This window comes from Podarcis melisellensis, assembly GCF_964234715.1.
Source record: "Podarcis melisellensis genome assembly, chromosome: 12".
Classification (NCBI taxonomy): Eukaryota; Metazoa; Chordata; class Lepidosauria; order Squamata; family Lacertidae; genus Podarcis; species Podarcis melisellensis.
Genome location: NC_138544.1, coordinates 57,506,023 through 57,526,579, shown reverse-complemented (window position 1 = coordinate 57,526,579; position 20,557 = coordinate 57,506,023). Strand labels below are relative to the sequence as shown.

General features: G+C 48.8%; 1 protein-coding gene across 1 annotated transcript in view; it reads left to right on the top strand.

Annotated features, from left to right (window-relative positions):
* LOC309353208 (EH domain-containing protein 3) overlaps nucleotides 1-20,557 on the top strand; it is a 31,458-nt gene that overhangs the window by 8,857 nt on the left and 2,044 nt on the right. The window contains exons 2-5 of the mRNA XM_081882492.1: nucleotides 6,581-6,757; nucleotides 9,830-9,927; nucleotides 16,261-16,673; nucleotides 18,774-18,938. Of these exons, the coding sequence (XP_081738618.1) occupies nucleotides 6,581-6,757; nucleotides 9,830-9,927; nucleotides 16,261-16,673; nucleotides 18,774-18,938 (853 nt within the window). The remainder of the gene's footprint in view (nucleotides 1-6,580; nucleotides 6,758-9,829; nucleotides 9,928-16,260; nucleotides 16,674-18,773; nucleotides 18,939-20,557) is intronic.

The following is a 20,557-nucleotide window of genomic DNA, read 5'->3' as shown; positions in this document are numbered from 1 at the left end:
AAGCCTAGGAACTGCCACAACCTTTCGTGTGGATTGTTGGACTCTATGAACAGACAGGTGGAATAGACATTTTCACGTATATGAACCTTATGCATAAACTGATTAGAGAATGAACTGACCCACTGGGTCTTCTACTTTTTCGTTGAATTGTAGATTTCAACAGAAGTAGCTCATCAAGTTCAACACAATGAATAGTAGATATTATTTTTTCAAACGTACAGCCGGTTACGTCTTGTGTGTTTATTAACTCTGTTTATGTCACGAGAGCTAGGTCCGCTGACCCCAGGCTGGGACTGGGCAAAGGCAGGAGTTTTGAGAGGACCCTGGGGACCGTGGCTCAGTGGTTAGAGCGTCTGGCTTTTCATGCAAAAAGTCCTAGCTTCAGTCCCCAACCTCTCACAGTTTGACTTGGAATGCCGCCTGTCCGAAACCCTGAAGAGCTGCCAGTCCGTGCAGACAATATTAAGCGAGATGGACCAGTGCACCTGACTCTGGATGAAGCCAATTCCTATGTTCCTGCTGTGAGGTTGTCGGGAGCAGATTCTCCCCGCCATAACCTCCTGCCAGTCACTCATTACTTGGAGGGAGAGAAACTCGTGTGTGTACAGACAGTGAGAACCCAGGGGGAAGTAATAAAATCTCCAGTACCTGGTGATTGTTGACCTTGAGAGGTCCTGGAATTTTTTACCTGTGCTGGTGTTTCAGAAACCTAATCGCCTGCATGCGAGAGCCAAGTACAGAATGACCAAGCAGTTCAGCTGACTGCTTTTTCTTTTAAAAAACAAAACAGGTGCAGATCTTTTTTCAGCCAGAAAATAGCATGTTCTAGGATGGTGGATATTTTTAAGGAGGTCTTAATATTTTGGGGGATGGGGGACGGGACTGTGTGTAAAACATTGGGGTGAAGAGAGAAACAGTGCAAATAAAACTATTATTTTCCTGATTCCATTTTAAATTTGGCTATCCCACCCGCCCCCTTGCAATAAATTGTTGTTGTTGTCGTTTAGTCGTGTCCGACTCTTCGTGACCCCCTGGACCAGAGCACGCCAGGCACTCCTGTCTTCCACTGCCTCCCGCAGTTTGGTCAAACTCATGCTGGTAGCTGCGAGAACACTGTCCCACCATCTCATCCTCTGTCGTCCCCTTCTCCTTGTGCCCTCCATCTTTCCCAGCATCAGGGAAGTTTTCCAGGGAGTCTTCTCTTCCAAGTCTTTTCCAGGGAGTCTTCTCTTCCAAGTCTTTTCCAGGGAGTCTTCTCTTCTCATGAGGTGGCCAAAGTCTTGGAGCCTCAGCTTCAGGATCTGTCCTTCCAGTGAGCACTCAGAGCTTGATTTCCTTCAGAATGGAGAGGTTTGATCTCCTTGCAAGACTCTCAAGAGTCTCCTCCAGCACCAGAATTCAAAAGCATCCATTCTTCGGCGATCAGCCTTCTTTATGGTCCAGCTCTCACTTCCATACATCACTACTGGGAAAACCATAGTATTATACGGACCTTTGTCAGCAAGGTGATGTCTCTGCTTTTTAGGATGCTGTCTAGGTTTGTCATTGCTTTTCTCCCAAGAAGCAGGCGTCTTTTAATTTCCTGACTGCTGTCACCATCTGCAGTGATCATGGAGCCCAAGAAAGTAAAATCTCTCACTGCCTCTATTTCTTTCCCTTCTATTTGCCAGGAGGTGATGGGACCAGTGGCCATTATCTTCGTTTTTTTGATGTTGAGCTATTTGTTGAGCAGCTATTTACCTTGTTATGAAATGTAGCCTGTTCCTGTTCAAAACTATTTTATCAAGAGGGTCCTTTAGCCAATTGCGTTGTCCGTTGATCCTCTGTATTTCTTTCAGGTAGAGTCTGTCCTCTTATTCCAAATACAATAGCAAAGAGATAGGCGGCCTTTTTAAATACTAAGAAGGGCTTTGGGAACCACAATTCAGAGGGACCAGAGTGACTCCATCTATGCTGTTTATTGAGGGCCTACTGAATAATGGGATCATTGTGCATTTTAAACGCACACAGACCTGACGGATTTTTCTTAAATGCAGAAATCGTAATGGATATCAGCAGCTGGATGCATTTGGAGACAATGGGTCTGCTGAATCTCAATTTAGATGCTCAATTCCCTGCGGAGACTTGTAGACCTGGAAGAGAGACCACAGGGATCAGACTTGGGTCACAGTCGAGAGGCTTAAATGGAATTGCCCGATAGTTGAAGCTAGATCGGGGAAGGCTGGCCGGGAGGTTTTCGAAACGGGGAAGGAAGGAGGCATACTGTGCTGAAGGTCGATGAAGCAAGATGTTTGTGTCCGTCTCATTCTGCCGATGTGCAACTCTGCCGCCCAAGGAGGTGTCGCAACTCCGCGGCGAAGCATTCACTGCGTGCGCAGAGGGTCCCAGCTTCAGTCTCGCCTGCCTGATGCCCTGAAGCGCTGCTGCCAGTCCGTGCAAACAGTGCTGAGCTTAATAATAATAATAATATAATTTATTATTTATACCCCCGCCCATCTGGCTGGGTTTATCCAGCCACTCTGGGCGGCTTCCAACAGAAGATTAAAATACAGTGGTACCTCGGGTTACATACGCTTCAGGTTACAGACTCCGCTAACCCAGAAATATTACCTTGGGTTAAGAACTTTGCTTCAGAAAGAGAACAGAAATCGTGCGGCGGCAGCAGGAGGCCCCATTAGGTAAAGTGGTCTTCCGGTTAAGAGCAGTTTCAGGTTAAGAACAAACCTCCAGAATGAATTAAGTTCTTAACCCGAGGTACCACTGAACATTCTCACACAACCATGGCATTAAAAAGCTTCCCTAAACAGAGCTGCCTTCAGATGTCTTCTAAAAGTCTGGTAGTTGTTGTTCTCTTTGACATCGGTTGGGAGGGCGTTCCACAGGGCAGGTGCCACCACTGAGAAGGCCCTCTGCCTGGTTCCCTGTAACATTGCTTCTCACAGCGAGGGAACCGCCAGAAGGCCCTCAGTGCTGGACCTCCGTGTCCGGGGTGGATGATGGAGGTGGAGACGCTCCTTCAGCTATACTGGACCGAGGCCGTTTAGGGCTTTCAAGGTCAGCACCAACACTTTGAATTGTGCTCGGAAACGTACTGGGAGCCAGTGTAGGTCTTTCAAGACTGGTGTTATATGGTCTCGGCGGCCGCTCCCAGTCACCAGTCTAGCTGCCGCATTCTGGATTAGTTGTAGTTTCCGGGTCACCTTCAAAGGTCGCCCCACATGGAGCGCATTGCACTAGTCCAAGCGAGAGATAACCATAGCATTCACCATTCTGGCGAGACAGTCCGCGGGCAGGGAGGGTCTCAGCCTGCGTACCAGATGGACCCAGTGGCCTGATTCTGTAAAAGGCATCTTCCTATGTTAACCGAGGGGTTGTGTCTCGTGTGGGGCACAGATGGCAGAAGGGGATAGTCATGGAGTCATGGAGCTGAGTGGGACCCCAAGGGTCATCCATCTCACCCCCTGCGATGCAGGAATCCTGCCCACAGCTGTCCCTGGGTGGACCTGATCCACCAGCACCCTCTGGTTAACAGCCAGGCGCATGGATGCACAGCGCCACGGTCCAGTTGGCTGTCGCTGTGCTTTGCTATAGTTCCTGTGGCGAGTTGCTGTGGTTTGAGCCTGTGACCCCTCCTGATAATAAAATAAACACAGCTGTCCCCAGGAGATCTGGCTGCCAGCACAGGCCTCTCTGGGCCCAGTCTCTCCCTTTATTTTATTTGTTCAAAGCCTTTTGTATCCTGCTCTTCAGCCGGAAAGTCTCTGCAAGCAGTTTGCAGACCGGCGAAGGCGGCCCAGCCCCAGCTTGTAATCCAAAAAGGATGCGACACAAAAGGAAAAGGGGATGGCGAGGGAAGAAGAAACAAGCAGACTCAAGGCGCCCAAATTCTTCACCTTGCGAGATTCTCGTAAATAACCGGTGTGGTGCAGAAACGGGCTGCTTGCGGTTGAGAAACAGGCCTTGGCAAGCCCCAAAAATAGCTTAGCAGTGACTCCACCCTGGAAGCAGCACCTGGAATTGACCATTCAAGGTGAGGCCTTGGCTGAACACGCTGGGGCTGATGGGAGTTGTAGTTCGAAACACCTGGAGGGTGCCATGCTGGCAAAAAACTGCCCTAGCCCTAGAGCCCTGAAAGCTCTTGCACTGCTCTCCTCCTAGACGCTTTCTTCTAGTTTGGCCAGTGTAAACACACTCCTTTCCCTGGGCGTATCGATCCCGTCAGGTTGAAAAAAGTACCGTATTTTTTGGTCTCTAAGACTCACTTTTTCCCTCCTAAAAAGTAAGGGGAAATGTGTGTGCGTCTTACGGAGCGAATGCAGGCTGCGCAGCTATCCCAGAAGCCAGAACAGCAAGAGGGATTGCTGCTTTCACTGCGCAGCAATCCCTCTTGCTGTTCTGGCTTCTGAGATTCAGAATATTTTTTTCTGCGATTCTCCGCTCTCCCGGACGGCTTTTGAAGGCAGGCGGGGGGGGAGCAAAGACTTTCGCCCCCCGCTGGCCTTCAGAAGAGATCCAGGACCTCTTCTGAAGGCCGGCGGGGGACGAAAGTCTTTGCTCCCCCCCGCCTGCCTTCCCGGGGGCTTTAAAATCGCCCCGGGACAGTGCAGAAGTCTCCGCTGTCCCGGGAAGGCAGGCGGGGTGGAAGCAAAGACTTTTGCCCCCCGCCGGCCTTCAGAAGAGGTCGGGGGACAGACTGTCCCCGGACCTGGTCTGAAGGCGGTTTCCATAGGAACGCATTGATTGATTTTCAATGCATTCCTATGGGAAACCGTGCTTCGCAAGACGAAAAGACTTGCGGAACGAATTAATTTCGTCTTGCGAGGCACCACTGTACGCAGAATATTAACTTGCCGGCATGTGATTCTTCCACCGGTTGCAAGTACATCCTGTTTTCACTGCTGTATTTTCTAAGCCTTTACACTGGTGTATATTGCGGCTCACAAGAAATTCCTTGTCTCTCTCTCTTTCTGCCCCCCTCTCCCTCAGCCATCACCCTAGTACAATGAAATCCTTGTTCTTTCGAGATCTTGGGTACAAATTGCTCAGGTCTCCTTGGGTAGGGGGTGTAAATGATACTGCCCAGGTGTGTTTTTTCCGCCGCACCTGCGCAGGCTGGCTGCAGGTTTTGTCTTTTGTGCATCAAGTGTCCAGCTTTCGCTCATATTTCCTGGTCCGCTTGTCCTGGGGGCTTGGGAAAGGGGTTTCGGCGCTGTGTACGGCAGCATGTCGTTGAGGCAAAAATAGTTCATTGCTGGTGGATAGCTCAAGGGCCAGATTTAGGTTTGATGAGGCCCTCGGCTACCGAAGGTGATGGGGTCCTATATATGTCCAGCTGTCCTTTGTCAACAACAAATTGTCGCTGTTTTTTGTATTACAGTGGTACCTCAGGTTACATACGCTTCAGGTTACAGACTCCGCTAACCCAGAAATAGTACCTTGGGTTAAGAACTTTGCTTCAGAAATCGTGCTCTGGCGGGGCAGCGGGAGGCCCCATTAGCTAAAGTGGTGCTTCAGGTTAAAGAACAGTTTCAGGTTAAGAACGGACCTCCAGAACGAATTAAGTACTTAACCCGAGGTACCACTGTACATGAAATCAATCAGTAGCCATAAGACTCATACCCTTAGTCTATGCTGCCTAATCATCAGTCTACAAGCACTCTTTAATATTAGATAACAGCAGGGGTTGGCAACCTAAGGTCTACCGTCCCTCAGACCATGTGGGGGGGCCAGACTATATTTTGAAAAAAATATATGAATGAATTCCTATCCCCCACCAATAACCCAGAGATGCATTTTAAATAAAAGCACACATTCCACTCATGTAAAAACACCAGGCGGGCCCCATAAATAACTCAGAGATACTTTTTAAATTGAAGGGCACATTCTACAAATGTAAAAATATGCTGATTCCCAGACCGTCCGTGGGCCAGATTTAGACGTTGATTGGGCCAGATCTGGCCCCCGGGCCTTAGTTTGCCTACCCATGATTAAAACAAACCAGGGTTTGTAAGCCGACAGCAAACCATAGCTTCAAATGGTATGTTGTTGGCAGTAACGAAACCATAATAAATGTGATAAAATAAATCACAATTTAATAACCCAAAAGGTAAAGGTACCCCTGACCATTAGGTCCTGTTGTGGACGACTCTGGGGTTGCAGCGCTCATCTCGCTCTATAAGCCGAGGGAGCTGACGTTTGTCCGCAGACAGTTTTTCAGGGTCATGTGGCCAGCAGGACTAAGCCGCTTCTGGCAAACCAGAGCAGCGCACGGAAACGCTGTTTACCTTCCTGCCAGAGCGGTACCTATTTATCTACTTGCACTTTGAAGTGCTTTTGAACTGCTAGGTGGGCAGGAGCTGGGACCGAGCAAGGGGAGCTCACCCCGTCGTGGGGATTCGAACCGCCAACCTTCGGATCGGCAAGCCCAAGGCTCTGTGGTTGGCATTTTGTATGTCTTAGGAGCTGCCTGCTAAAGGAGGCATCGTCTGGCATCAGATTTGCAACTAGTGGCCACCCTCTGAGCGTTCAGCGTCTTAAGTGGAACCAGTGACACATCTCATGCTTTTATGTCTGTTCCTAGGTACCTCCTCGAGCAAGAATTCCCCGGAATGAGGATCGGTCCAGAGCCCACGACGGACTCCTTCATTGCCGTGATGCAGGGCGACGTGGAAGGCATCATTCCCGGGAATGCGCTGGTGGTAGACCCCAAGAAGCCTTTCAGGAAACTGAACGCCTTTGGCAATGCCTTCTTGAACAGGTCAGTGAGCAGCGCTCTCTCTCAAGACCCCCTGGGGGTCCCCTTCTCCTTGTGCCCTCCATCTTTCCCAACATCAGGGTCTTTTCCAGGGAGTCTTCTCTTCTCATGAGGTGTCCAAAGTATTGGAGCCTCTGCTTCAGGATCTGCCCTTCCAGTGAGCACTCAGGGCTGATTTCCTTCAGAATGGAGAGGTTTGATCTTCTTGCAGTCCATGGGACTCTCAAGAGTCTCCCCCAGCACCAGAATTCAAAAGCATCAATTCTTCTGCGATCAGCCTTCTTTATGGTCCAGCTCTTACTTCCATACATCACTACTGGGAAAACCATAGCTTTAACTATACGGACCTTAACCAACACCTAATATACCACCTAATGTAATAATAATAATAATAATAATAATAATAATTTATTATTTATACCCCGCCCATCTGGCTGGGCCTCCCCAGCCACTGTAGGTGGCTTCCATAGAAACTTGTAATTTGACATCCTCCTCCTCCAAGAGACATGGCATAGCGACCCTATAACACTTAATGGCTATAGTTCCCATTCTTTGCCTGCCACCCCCTCCTTGAGGGGAGAAAGGACCGGCAGGGGTCTAGCCTGTTTTATCTCCACAGCGCTAGACCACATTAACAACAGCTTCATCCACTTGCAACTCACTAGGAATGGCCGTCCTACTCAAACTAAGGAGAGCCTCTTTATTGCTGGTCAACTATATACCGCCATGCCAGAAAAAAGCTACAATTAAGACAGATTTAGAGTCCTGTATGGGGTGCGGGTGGCACTGTGGGTTAAACCACAGAGCCTAGGACTTGCCAATCGGAAGGTCGGCGGTTTGAATCCCCGCGATGGGGTGAGCTCCCGTTGCTCGGTCCCTGCTCCTGCCAACCTAGCACTGCAAGTAGATAAATAGGTACCGCCCCGGCGGGAAGGTAAATGGCGTTTCCATGCACTGCTCTGGTTCGCCAGAAGCAGCTTAGTCCTGCTGGCCACATGACCCGGAAGCTGGACACCAGCTCCCTCGGCCAATAAAGCGAGATGAGTGCCGCAACCCCAGAGTCGGCCATGACTGGACCTAATGGTCAGGGGTCCCTTTACTTTTACCTTTACAAACGTTCTTGCTTTGGCCAGCCTATTCAGATAGGTAGAATCCCAACGTGTGTTTTAATCAAGTTTTTAGTTTATCTTTGATTCTAATGATGCTTCAAGCAGTTTGTGTGTGTGTGTGTGTTTGCTGTTTTGAGGCAGGCGGCGAAAGGAACAATGTTTTTTGTGCATGCCTTTGTCCCTGGCCAAATTTGCCTCCTGACTTTCCTGGCATTTACTTAGCCCCGGCGCTCTCTCAGATGCTAACTAGCAGGTCGGACTCCTGCCGGGGCAAAGGCTTAAAAGCGGGACAAACAAACCCTTGTGGCGAAACCCTAAATTTAACACATGAAAACATTTTTCTCGGCGGCTGCCTTTTAACTGTCGGAAGAGGGTGCAGAGAGTGGTGGAAGACAATTCTTAGCAGGGGGGCCTAGATCTGATTTATTGTTTGGACAGCTAAATAATCAAGAACATTTCCTTCCAAAACATCAGGGCCAAATCCAGGAGGCTGGTATTAAAGGAAAAGAGATATTCTGCTGTCTGCCTGTTACATGCGGGGCCGGCCATGGTGGTGTTCGCCATGTGGAGCATTAAATGAGTAGTTGTTGCCGGGTTTGGATTTCAGGATGAATTTTTCAGTTTGGATTTTATTTTTCTTTGCTGGATTAATTGTTGTTGTTTAGTCCTGTCCGACTCTTCGTGACCCCATGGGCCAGAGCACGCCAGGCACTCCTGTCTTCCACTGCCTCCCGCAGTTTGGTCAAACTCATGCTGGTAGCTTCGAGAACACTGTCCCACCATCTCGTCCTCTGCCGTCCCCTTCTCCTTGTGCCCTCCATCTTTCCCAACATCAGGGTCTTTTCCAGGGAGTCATCTCTTCCCATGAGGTGGCCAAAGTATTAGAGTCTCAGCTTCAGGATCTGTCCTTCCAGTGACCACTCAGGGCTGATTTCCTTCAGAATGGAGAGGTTTGATCTTCTTGCAGTCCATGGGACTCTCAAGAGTCTCCTCCAGCACCAGAATTCAAAAGCATCCATTCTTTGGCGATCAGCCTTCTTTATGGTCCAGCTCTCACTTCCATACATCACTACTGGGAAAACCAGAGCTTTAACTATACGGACCTTTGTTGGCAAGGTGATGTCTCTGCTTTTTAAGATGCTGTCGAGGTTTGTCATTGCTTTTCTCCCAAGAAGCAGGCGTCTTTTAATTTTGTGACTGCTGTCACCATCTGCAGTGATCACTTTGGAGCCCAAGAAAGTAAAATCTCTCACTGCCTCCATTTCTTCCCCTTCTATTTGCCAGGAGGTGATGGGCCTAGTGGCCATGATCTTCTTTTTTAATTCCCAACAACAAGACTGTGAGGTAGGCTAGGCAGAAAGACAGACAGGCCCAAGGTCACCCAGGGAGCTTTGTGGCCAGGTGGAGATTCGAACCCGGGTCTCCTAGGTCCTAATCTGACAATCTAGCCACTGGGTCACACTGGCTCCATTGGGCTTGTTTTTACGGAGGATCAGAAGCTCGGCGGTTTGAGTCCCCGCGACGGGGTGAGCTCCCGTTGCTCGGTCCCTGCTCCTTCCCACCTAGCAGTTCGAAAGCACGTCAAAGTGCAAGTAGATAAATAGGTACCGCTCCGGCGGGAAGGTAAACAGTGTTTCTGTGCTCTGCTCTGGTTTGCCAGAAGTGGCTTAGTCATGCTGGCCACATGACCCGGAAAAACAGTCTACAGATGCAGACAAACGCTGGTTCTCTCTGTCTGTAAAGCGAGATGAGCGCCACAACCCCAGAGTCATTCCTGACTGGACCTAACGGTCAGGGGTCCCTTTACCTTTACCCTTTAGTCTTCAGTACATGGAATGCGTTTCAGTGGAGAACTTGAGAGGCAAACCAGTGGGCCCCGACTTAATTCTCACCCGAAATATTGTCTATGTTCTGTCCCTTGTATTACTTCGTTGTGACATTTTCCTTCTGCCTTTCCACCCCTTAGATTCGTTTGTGCACAGCTGCCAAACCCGGTTCTGGAGAGCATCAGTGTCATTGACACTCCAGGGATCCTTTCCGGGGAGAAGCAGAGAATCAGCCGAGGTAAAGTGAAAGGAGCAGCTTCTGTGGAAGGGACTGTCATCGCGGAGGAGTAAAAGCTTAAGCATGTTGCAGAGTTCCCAAACGATAGACCAGAGGCAATTGGTAACTTCATCCAGCAGAGCTCTACTGCTACTGAAGACAAAGCAGCATACAGTAGAACCTCGGTTTACCTTACCCTCGGGTAACGTAAGCTTCGGGTTGCAAAAGCGGCAAACCCGGAAGTATTTTTCCGGGTTTCGCGCATGTGCAGAACAGGCACCTCCGCTTGCAGAAACCTCAGGATCCGTCCGGAGCTCCGGAACGGATCCCGTCCGTGACTAGAGGTCCCACTGTAATGGTCACAAATCCAATACATCCAGGATTGGCCCTGTCTATAAGAAATCCAGTTGCAGCAGACTTAACTTAAACTTAAAATTACTTGTAATAAGTCTAAACCAGGGGTAGGCAAACTAAGTCGCGGGAGCTGGATCCAGCCCAATTGCCTTCTAAATCTGGCCCACGGACGGTCCAGGAATCAGTGTGTTTTTACATGAGTGGAATGTGTGCTAATATTTAAAATGCATCTCTGGGTTATTTGTGGGGCCTGCCTGGTGTTTTTACATGAGTAGAATGTGTCCTTTTATTTAAAATGCACCTCTGGGTATTTGTGAGGCATAGAAATTCATTCATCTTCCTCCCCCCCCCCAAAAAAATATAGTCCGGCCCCCCACAAGGTCTGAGGGGCAGTGGATCGGCCCCCTGCTGAAAAGGTTTGCTGACCCCTGGTCTAAACATTAACACGAAGCATACTATGTACAGAAAACCACACCAGAAGGGAAAGCGATAGAAAGAGAAAGTGTGAAACTCTGGCTCCTTCTGGCCTCGCTAATATGACCTGGACAGAAAGAGATAACAGAGACAGTTTACTCCAGCTGTACTCAACTTCTCTGAAGGAATAACCCAAACATCATGAACCTTCTGCTTCTTTCACACAGAGAAACGTCCAGCACCCTCTTGAATTAATCAGAACAGGAAAAAACTCTACACATCAGGTCAATACTTTCTGCACTAAGAAATCCAAACTGACAGGGTCCATTTCCTCTCTGGGACGTAGCTTAAATCTTGTTTCAAACCTTATAAACTCACCAGCCCAGAAGGTATTGCTCAGCATCGTCTTTTAATGATTTCCAGTCTTCACAGGGCTGGCTTTGGGGTGTACTTTTGGACTAACGATTAAGTTCGATCCCAGAGCAGGGAGATCAGGATAGCATGCCGGATTTTACTGCTCTTTTGTGGCTGTTTGAACCCCTGGCTGAGCTAAGCTTCATTCCAATGCCACTGGTGCCAGGGGTGCGTTCTCCTCGGCTATTTAAAAGAAAAAAACGTTTTCTATAAATAGCTATCGCCTGTGTTGGTTCGGCTATAAATAGGCTTCTCTCTCGGGGTCTATCGATAATTGCCTCGGCCGCTGACACCCTTGATATTTCTCACTCTGTTGGCCTGGATTTCTCTTTCCAAATGTCCCTTTTCTGTGCTCATTAGTGAGCCGGCCTGTGTGTGAAACGAGGCTTGACCCATTTTGCCGAGTCCTCCTGACCTTTCCACTTGTCCTTGAAGGTGGGAGAGACCGGCAAAGTCTGGAAATTCATCATTCATTCCTCTTTGCGAAGGTCGCCTGTCCCTTCTACGGCCTCTGAACCGCTAACGGACTCTGGAGCAAGAACATTTCTCCTTTTGTGGGACGCGGGGACAGTCTGGGAAAATCTTTTAGCCAACCCAGCTGTCTGTTTGGAGAAGGGTTCCCTGGGAGACCACTTGCTTTGCATGCAGAAGGCAGTAAATCACATAAAGTAAATTATTAGAAAAAAACAACACAGGATCTGCACAGGAGTGCCAGGCCTAATGAGCACAGCAAATCTTCTTCCATAATATCAATTGTTGTCTGTTAGTCATTTAGTCGTGTCCGCCTCTTCGTGACTCCCTGGACCAGAGCACGCCAAGCACTCCTGTCTTCCACTGCCTCCCGCAAACTCATTCTGGTACCTTCGAGAACACTGTCCAACCATCTCATCCTCTGTCGTCCCCTTCTCCTTGTGCCCTCCATCTTTCCCAACATCAGGGTCTTTTCCAGGGAGTCTTCTCTTCTCATGAGCTGGCCAAAGTATTGGAGCCTCAGCTTCAGGATCTGTCCTTCCAGTGAGCACTCAGGGCTGATTTCCTTCAGAATGGAGAGGTTTGATCTTCTTGCAGTCCATGGGACTCTCAAGAGTCTCCTCCAGCACCAGAATTCAAAAGCATCCATTCTTTGGCGATCAGCCTTCGTTATGGTCCAGCTCTCACTTCCATACATCACTACTGGGAAAACCATAGTACTATACAGACCTTTGTCAGCAAGGTGATGTCTCTGCTTTTTAAGATGCTGTCTAGGTTTGTCATTGCTTTTCTCCCAAGAAGCAGGTGTCTTTTAATTGCCAGGAGGTGATGGGACCAGTGGCCATGATCTTCGTTTTTTTGATGTTGAGCTTCAAGCCATATTTTGCGCTCTCCTCTTTCAGATCAATTACAGTAATCTAATAAAAGCCACATTATCACAATACTGACTTACAATACAATTAAAAGAGCCAGTTATTAAAAGTGCAAATTAAACTATTTTAGGTGAGTTCCTGTGTGCTGGATGTCAGGGTGCCAAATTCTTATTTCTTTCTGCTTCCGTAATCTTGATTAATCCAGTTACAACAGTTCTGATCTTGCTCCTTCTTTCAGCAGCCACTGGTTTCTTGACTTTTGTTTGTAATTACACATTTAATGAATTTTATTTCTGCAAGAGGAGCTTGCATCCTATAAAATTTCCTGTGTGAGGTGTTTATTTTCCATTTGTTCTTTCTTCTCTCTCTGCTCTCAAGGGCTGAAATTTCAGCAGCATCACACATGCCATCTTTGTCATTATGGCAACAGCAAATTCTGCTGTGCGGGCGTGGGGGGTGAGCACTCTGCACATGCTCAGGTGCTTACTCACTAAATGACTGTGGAGGAGACCTCGGGTGCAGCTAGCAGCAGAAAAGCTCAGTTCTGGTTGGGAGGGACTGATGGGAGCAGTAGTTGAAAAACACCTGGAGGGCACCAGGTTGACAAAGGCCTGAGTTAGTGAGTCTTAATGTTAGTTTGCTAGGGACGCGGGTGGCGCTGTGGGTTAAAGGTCGGCGGTTCGAATCCCCGCCACGGGGCGAGCTCCCGTTGTTCGGTCCCTGCTCCTGCCAACCTAGCAGTCCGAAAGCACATCAAAGTGCAAGTAGATAAATAGGTACCACTCTGGCGGGAAGGTAAACAGCGTTTCCGTGCGCTGCTCTGGTTCGCCAGAAGCGGCCTAGTCATGCTGGCCACATGACCCGGAAGCTGTACGCCGGCTCCCTCGGCCAATAAAGCGAGATGAGTGCCGCAACCGCAGAGTCGGCCAAGACTGGACCTAATGGTCAGGGGTCCCTTTACCTTTAATGTTAGTATTGTTCCTGCTCAGCAGCCTTTCTCAACCTGTGGGTCCCCAGATGTTGTTGGACTACACCTCCCATCACCCCTAGCTAGCAAGGCCCAGAGCTCAGGGATGATGGGAGTTGTAGTCCAACAACATCTGGGGACCCACAGGTTGAGAACCGCTGCAATACACATTGTCCATCTCCTTATGTAAACCATTTAACCGGTCAGTTCTTGGAACAATTAAGAATGGGAGTGGTGCTTTTGCTAAGCACTGACTTAGCCTTGCCAGAAAACCTTTCCAAGGCCTGTTTGATCTCAGTGGCAGGTGCCAACACTGAGAGCACTCTTAGCAAGATTGCCTTTTAAGCGTCGCTGTCCGAAGAAATGAGAAAATCTGAAATTGTTGACGGACCTGGTATGGTTGCAAAACCAACAAATTATTGAGGGTCAAGACTGGAATATTTTGGAGAGAGAGAGAGAGAGAGACTTAATTTCCCTTTCTTAATAAATTGTTCAGAATCCTGAAGCATTAATCATTCCAGTTCTTTTCGGAATAATTTTTACGGGGCCTCTTCCAACTCTACAGTTCTTATTATTCCATATGTATCCAGCTGCAGCGATTGAGCCCAAATCATCCCCTCCTGTGCAGCACCGTAGAGAGATCTGAATCTGGGTCATACAACGAGCCCTTGAGCGAGACTCGAACCCGGGACATGCCCTGCGCTGCTGTGTCTTAATGCAATTGTTAGTTCTGGAAGCCTGACATGCAAGCATCTCTTTTCCCTTTGGCTGAGAAAAGCAGGGCAGATGTAAGGCTGTGAAAAGCCGCTTGTGCGATTTTCCTTTGGGATTTGCTGCAGACAGAGTATTCCCGCTGTGTCCTTTTCTGCTGTTTCTTAAGTTTTTCCTTTGGAGAAATAAGAAGCAGCTCTCGCCCTGGAGCGGCAGTTTCTGGCTAGGTGGGACATTCATAATTTTGCACCTTTATATACAGTGGTACCTTGGTTCTCAAACACCTTGGTGCTCAAACAACTTGGAACCCAAACACTGCAAACCCGGAAGTAAGCGTTCCGGTTTGCAGACTTTTTCAGAAGCCGAATGTGCTCTGTTTTGAATGTTAACACTTCCAGTTTGAGTGCCACACTTTAGTTTTAAGTGTTACGCTGCGGCCTGTCTATTTTTGCTATTTATTTTGTGTTTTTGTGGCTCTTTCCCCCCCCCCCTTTTTTTCTGTGGAACCCAGTTCAGCTACTGATTGATTTTGTGACCGCAGTACGTTGTTTATTGCTTTCATTTTATGGATCAATGGTCTCGTTAGATAGTAAAATACATGTTAAATCGCTATTTTCGGGGTCGTTTTTAAAAGTCTGGAACGGGTTAATCCATTTTGCATTGCTTTCTATGGGAGAGCGTGCTTTGGTTTTGGAACGGTAGTCTCGTAATCTGGGGAACCGGGTTCGCATCTCCGCTCCTCCACATGCAGCTGCTGGGTGATCTTGGGCCAGTCACGCTTCTCTGAAGTCTCTCAGCCCCACTCACCTCACAGAGTGTTTGTTGTGGGGGAGGAAGGGAAAGGAGAATGTGAGCCGCTTTGAGACTCCTTTGGGTAGTGATAAAGGGGGATATCAAATCCAAACTTTGCTGCTGCTTCTTCCCTGTGGCCCTGGACCTTTTGTTTGAAGACCGTAAGGTCCTCTGTGGGACATTAATTAAACATTAAAAACTTCCCCAAACAGGGCTGCCTTCAGATGTCTTCTAAAAATCTTGTAGTAGTTTTTCTCTTCGACATCTGGTGGGAGGGCGTTCCACAGGGCGGGCGCCACCACCAATAAGGCCCTCTGCCTGGTTCCCTGCAACTTGGCTTATTGCAGTAAGGGAACCCTCAGAAGGCCCTCGGCGCTGGACCTCAGTGTCCAGGCAGAACGATGGGGGTGGAGACGCTCCTTCAGGCTGAAGCCGTTTAGGGCTTTCAAGGTCAGCACCAATACTTTGAATTGTGCTTGGAAACGTACTGGGAGACCCTGTAGGTCTTTCTAGTCCAACCCCCTGCAATGTAGGAATATGTAAGTTAAAGGGACCCCTGACCATTAGGTCCAGTCGTGGCCAACTCTGGGGTTGCGGCGCTCATCTCTCTTTATTGGCTGAGGGAGCCGGCGTACAGCTTCCGGGTCATGTGGCCAGCATGACTAAGCCACTTCTGGCAAACCAGAGCAGCGCACAGAAACACCGTTTACCTTCCCACCAGAGCGGTACCTATTTATCTACTTGCACTTTGACGTGCTTTTGAACTGCTAGGTTGGCAGGAACAGGGACCAAGCAACGGGAGCTCACCCCGTCGCGGGGATTTGAACCACCGGCCTTCTGATCGGCAAGTCCTAGGCTCTGTGGTTTAACCCACAGCGCCACCCTCATCCTTCAAATGTAAAGGATAAAGGTAACGGGACCCCTGACCATTAGGTCCAGTCTTGGCTGACTCTGGGGTTCTGGCGCTCATCACGCTTTACTGGCCGAGGGAGCCAGCGTTTTGTCTGCAGACAGTGTGACTAAGCCGCTTCTGGCAAACCACAGCAGCGCACAGAAACGCCGTTTACCTTCCCGCTGGAGTGGTACCTATTTATCTACTTGCACTTTGACATGCTTTTGAACTGCTAGGTTGGCAGGAGCAGGGACCGAGCAACGGGAGCTCACTCCATCGCAGGGATTCGAACCGCCGGCCTTCTGATTGGCAAGTCCTAGGCTCTGTGGTTTAACCCACAGCGCCACCCACGTCCCCGCAGGACTAAGTAGCTGCCCCTTATTTCATGGATGGGCTTTGAGCTCCACAACCAACGGAGCCATCCCTGGTGTTCTGACGGGACTCCCCTCTCTCCTTCCCCAACGTAGGCTACGACTTTGCTGCCGTCCTGGAGTGGTTTGCCGAGCGGGTGGACCGCATCATCCTCCTCTTCGACGCCCACAAGCTGGACATCTCGGACGAGTTCTCCGAGGTCATCAAAGCCCTGAAGAACCACGAGGACAAGATGAGGGTGGTGCTCAACAAGGCCGACCAGATCGAGACCCAGCAGCTGATGAGGGTCTACGGGGCGCTCATGTGGTCGCTGGGAAAGATCGTCAACACGCCCGAGGTGATCAGGGTCTACATCGGCTCCTTCTGGTCTCACCCGCTCCTCATCCCCGATAACCGCAAGCTCTTTGAAGCCGAGGAACAGGACCTCTTCAGGGATATCCAAAGCCTGCCCCGAAACGCAGCCCTTCGGAAACTGAACGACCTCATTAAGCGGGCGAGGCTAGCCAAGGTGAATGTCTGTCTGTCTGTTTGTCTCTCTCCCCAGTGGCCTATTCCTTTAAAAAAAAAAAAATTCAAAATTATAACAAGACATATTATCCAAAAACATATCATCCTTGTCCCCCCCCCCCATTTTTCCTTCATCCCCCCAAAAACCCACCCCACCCCCCGACTTCCCTCAGTTTCCAGTCTTTGGTTTCTCTAAAACTGCTGTTTTCTGCATGTTACACAGTTGTATAGATCCTCAAACTATTTAGCTGATTATTATCAAGAAAAGTTTTGTGAGTGTTTATTCAAAACCTGCCAAGGAGTCCAGTTCGCTTTGTTGCGTCTTCACATACTTTGTAAAGGGTTCCCATTCATCCTTAAAATCACAGTTATCCTTGACTTGTATGTCAGTTTTGCCAGTTCTGCGTAGTCCATCAATTTTTCTTGCCATGATTCTTTAGTTGGGGTTTCTTCAGTCTTCCATCCTTGTGCTACCAGAACTCTCGCGGCCGTTGTTGCGTACATGAAGATGTTTTTCAATCCTGAAGGGATTTCCGGAAGCAGGTGTACAAGGAAAGCTTTTCTCTGCACACTTGGTCAGTCCCAGCGATTAGCCCAGTGTTCCTCAAACTTTGGTCCCCCGGCTGCTGTCGGACTACAACTCCCATCTTCCCTAGCTTCCAATGGTCAGGGATGATGGGAGTTGTAGTCCGGCAGCAGCTGGAGACCCACATTTGAGAAAGGCCTCCTCTAAGCGCCACATCACACTGGCTCTGGTTATACAGAGGAACCTCGGTTTTCGAACGTAATCCGTTCCAGAAGACCATTCAGTTTCCGAAACGTTCGAAAACCAAGGCGCAAAGGGCAGCCTGCAAATTTACAGAGAAAATTGATAAAAATTCAGTGGTACCTCGGTGGAAGCCGTTCAACTTCCGAGGCGTGTTCAAAAACAGAAACGTTTACTTCCGGGTTTTCGGCGTTCGAGTTCCGGAACATTCGTCAACGGAGACGTTCAAAAACCGAGGTACCGCTGTAATTTTGCAGTTAAAGGCTGCTTTCTACCCCTTTTTTCTGTTTGTCCTCATCATGAGACTGAGGATAGCTTGACCTAAGGGACTGTGCTGCGCTCAAAGCACCCAAGAAATGTCACGACGGAAAAAGTATTTTGAAACAGAGTGTTGCAAGGCATCTGTTTCGTCCTGCGTCCTACTCAGAAACATGCAAAATAAAGCAAAATCCAACTGTGTCTACCTGAGAACCAGTGTGACGTAGTGCAGCCTTCGCTAACCTGAGGGCTTCCAGATATTTTGGATCACAGATCCCATCAGTCCCAAAAAAAGATGGTTTCGGGAAGATGCTCAACATACCTGAGATTCTCAGGGACCCAGGTTTGAGGAAAAACTGGGCTAGAGAGCCAGACTAGGACCTGGGAGATGAGAGACAAATCCTGACTCGGCTGTGAAGCTCATTGGGTGAGCTGCTGTCTCTTAGCCTAATCTACCCATAGCTGTCAAGTGTCCCTTATTTGGTGGGACAGTCCCTTATCCCAGCGCCATGTCCTGCTGCTGTCCCTTATTGATGAGGCTTCATTTGGCTGCTGGCTGGGCTTTCTGCCTTTGGCTCGGAGGGGCTCAGAAGTTGAACATACCTGTGCCCAGAAAATCCCTTATTTTGGCTGCTGATCCCTTATTTTCAAATCTGAAAATGACAGCAATGAATCTACCTCGTAGGGTCATTGGGATTAAATGGGAAAGGGGTAATCACCTTGAGCTCTTTGCAGAAATAGAGGAGAATATTTGGGCAGGAGGGATGGAGAATGAGGTGTTGTTGTTGTTTAAAAAAACCACAAAATATTTAGAAGAACAACAACTTTATTATTACGGTCACAGACCAGTTCCAGGTCACTTCATAAAACACAACAGGGATACATTGAACTGCAATTGGGTATAACAGAGACAATTCAGATATAGCGGCAATTTAAAAAAAATATATTAAATCTTGGTCACTAAAATATAACCTAAAATTATCATTGAAAACCTTAATCATTTTGGTAGCACAGCTTGTTCCCTAAGTTTTATGGCAGTCACAAAGTATTTACACCTCCCTTCTGCGATGCCCTTAGGTCCACGCCTACATCATTAGCTCCCTTAAGAAGGAAATGCCGTCGGTGTTTGGGAAAGACAACAAGAAGAAAGAGCTCGTGAACAATTTGGGCGAGATCTACGGGCGCATCGAGCGGGAGCATCAGATTTCGCCGGGAGACTTTCCCAATCTGAAGAAGATGCAGGTGAGTGCCAGGAAAAACAAAGCGCCTCTGAGAACCGGGACGGAAAACTCCTCAGTTTCACTTGCACAGAGGGAGGTATGAGGCAAAGATGAACTTTGCTGTCCACCTTGGCTAGAACGTTCCGGTTTGGAAGGAATGCTTTCGGCCAGAAGTTAAATCTCATTTTCAGTTCAGATTATTTTTCTGGGGGTGGGGTGGGGAGAACAGCCTGCCTTTTAAATTTCAGGTTAATCATAGAATTGTAGAGTTCAAAATTGGTGACCCCTAAGGTCCTCTAGTCCAGCCCCCTGCAATGCAGGAATCTCAACTGAAGCATCTGTGATAGATGGCAATCCCATCTCTGCTTTAAAATCTCCAAGGAAAGAGAGTCCATTGGAGGAAGTCCCATTCTTCTGTCAAACGGCTATTGCTGTCAGACAGTTCTTCCTAACCTCTAGCTGGAATCGCCTTTCTTGTTTAATCCGCCGTCGTAATCAGAATTATATTTCATACCCCACCCATCTGACTGGGTTCCCCCAGCCTCTCTGGGCAGCTTCCGACATAATAAAAACACAGCAATATGTCAAACGTTAAAAGCTTCCCGATAGAGGGCTGCCTTCAGAAGTCTTCTAAAAGTTGTGTAGTTATTCATCTTGGCATCTGCTGGGAGGGCGTTACACAGGGTGGTCGCCACCACCGAGAAGGCCCTGTAACTTCACTTCTCGCAGCGAGGGAACCGCCAGAAGGCCCTCGGCGCTGGACCTCAGTGTCTGGGCAGAACGATGGGGGTAGAGACGCTCCTTCAGATATACTGGACCGAGGCCGTTTAGGGTGTTAAAAGTCAACTCCATTGACAGCCCTCCAGATATTTGGAGATGGCTATCCTTTCACCTCCCAGTTTCCTCTTCCAGGCTAAACGTACCAAGCTCCCTCGACCATTCCTCATAAGGCCGTTGTTCTCAAAGGGTGTGGCACATCACAGTGGTGTGGTCGGATGTGATGACAATTGTGGCAGGAAGATTCAAGGACAATCAAAGAAGCGTTCAAACGTTTCAGTGTAGTATAGTATCAAAATAATTTGGGGGGATACTCAACCAGAACTGGGACACAGGTGGCGCTGTGGGTTAAACCACAGAGCCTAGGACTTGCTGATCAGAAGGTCAGCGTTTCGAATCCCCGCGACGGGGTGAGCTCCCGTTGCTCGGTCCCTGCTCCTGCCAACCTAGCAGTTCGAAAGCACGTCAAAGTGCAAGTAGATAAATAGGTACCACTCCGGCGGGAAGGTAAACGGCATTTCCGTGCGCTGCTTTGGTTCGCCAGAAGCGGCTTAGTCATACTGGCCACATGACCATGAAGCTGTACGCCGGCTCCCTCGGCCAAGAAAGCGAGATGAGCGCCACAACCCCAGAGTCGGTCACGACTGGACCTAATGGTCAGGGGTCCCTTTACCTTTACAACCAGAACTAGTATCCAGGCCTCTCTCCAACAGCGTTGGCCATTCTTCTGTGCTTCTCTGCAACATATTGTCGTGAAGAGGGATTTCCAACTCTGACAAATAGGAAAGATCACAAAAGAGAAAGCCTCCTTTGTGCTGATGAGGGGATGACAGTTTGTCTCAAGTCAGACCTAATAGAAGTGAG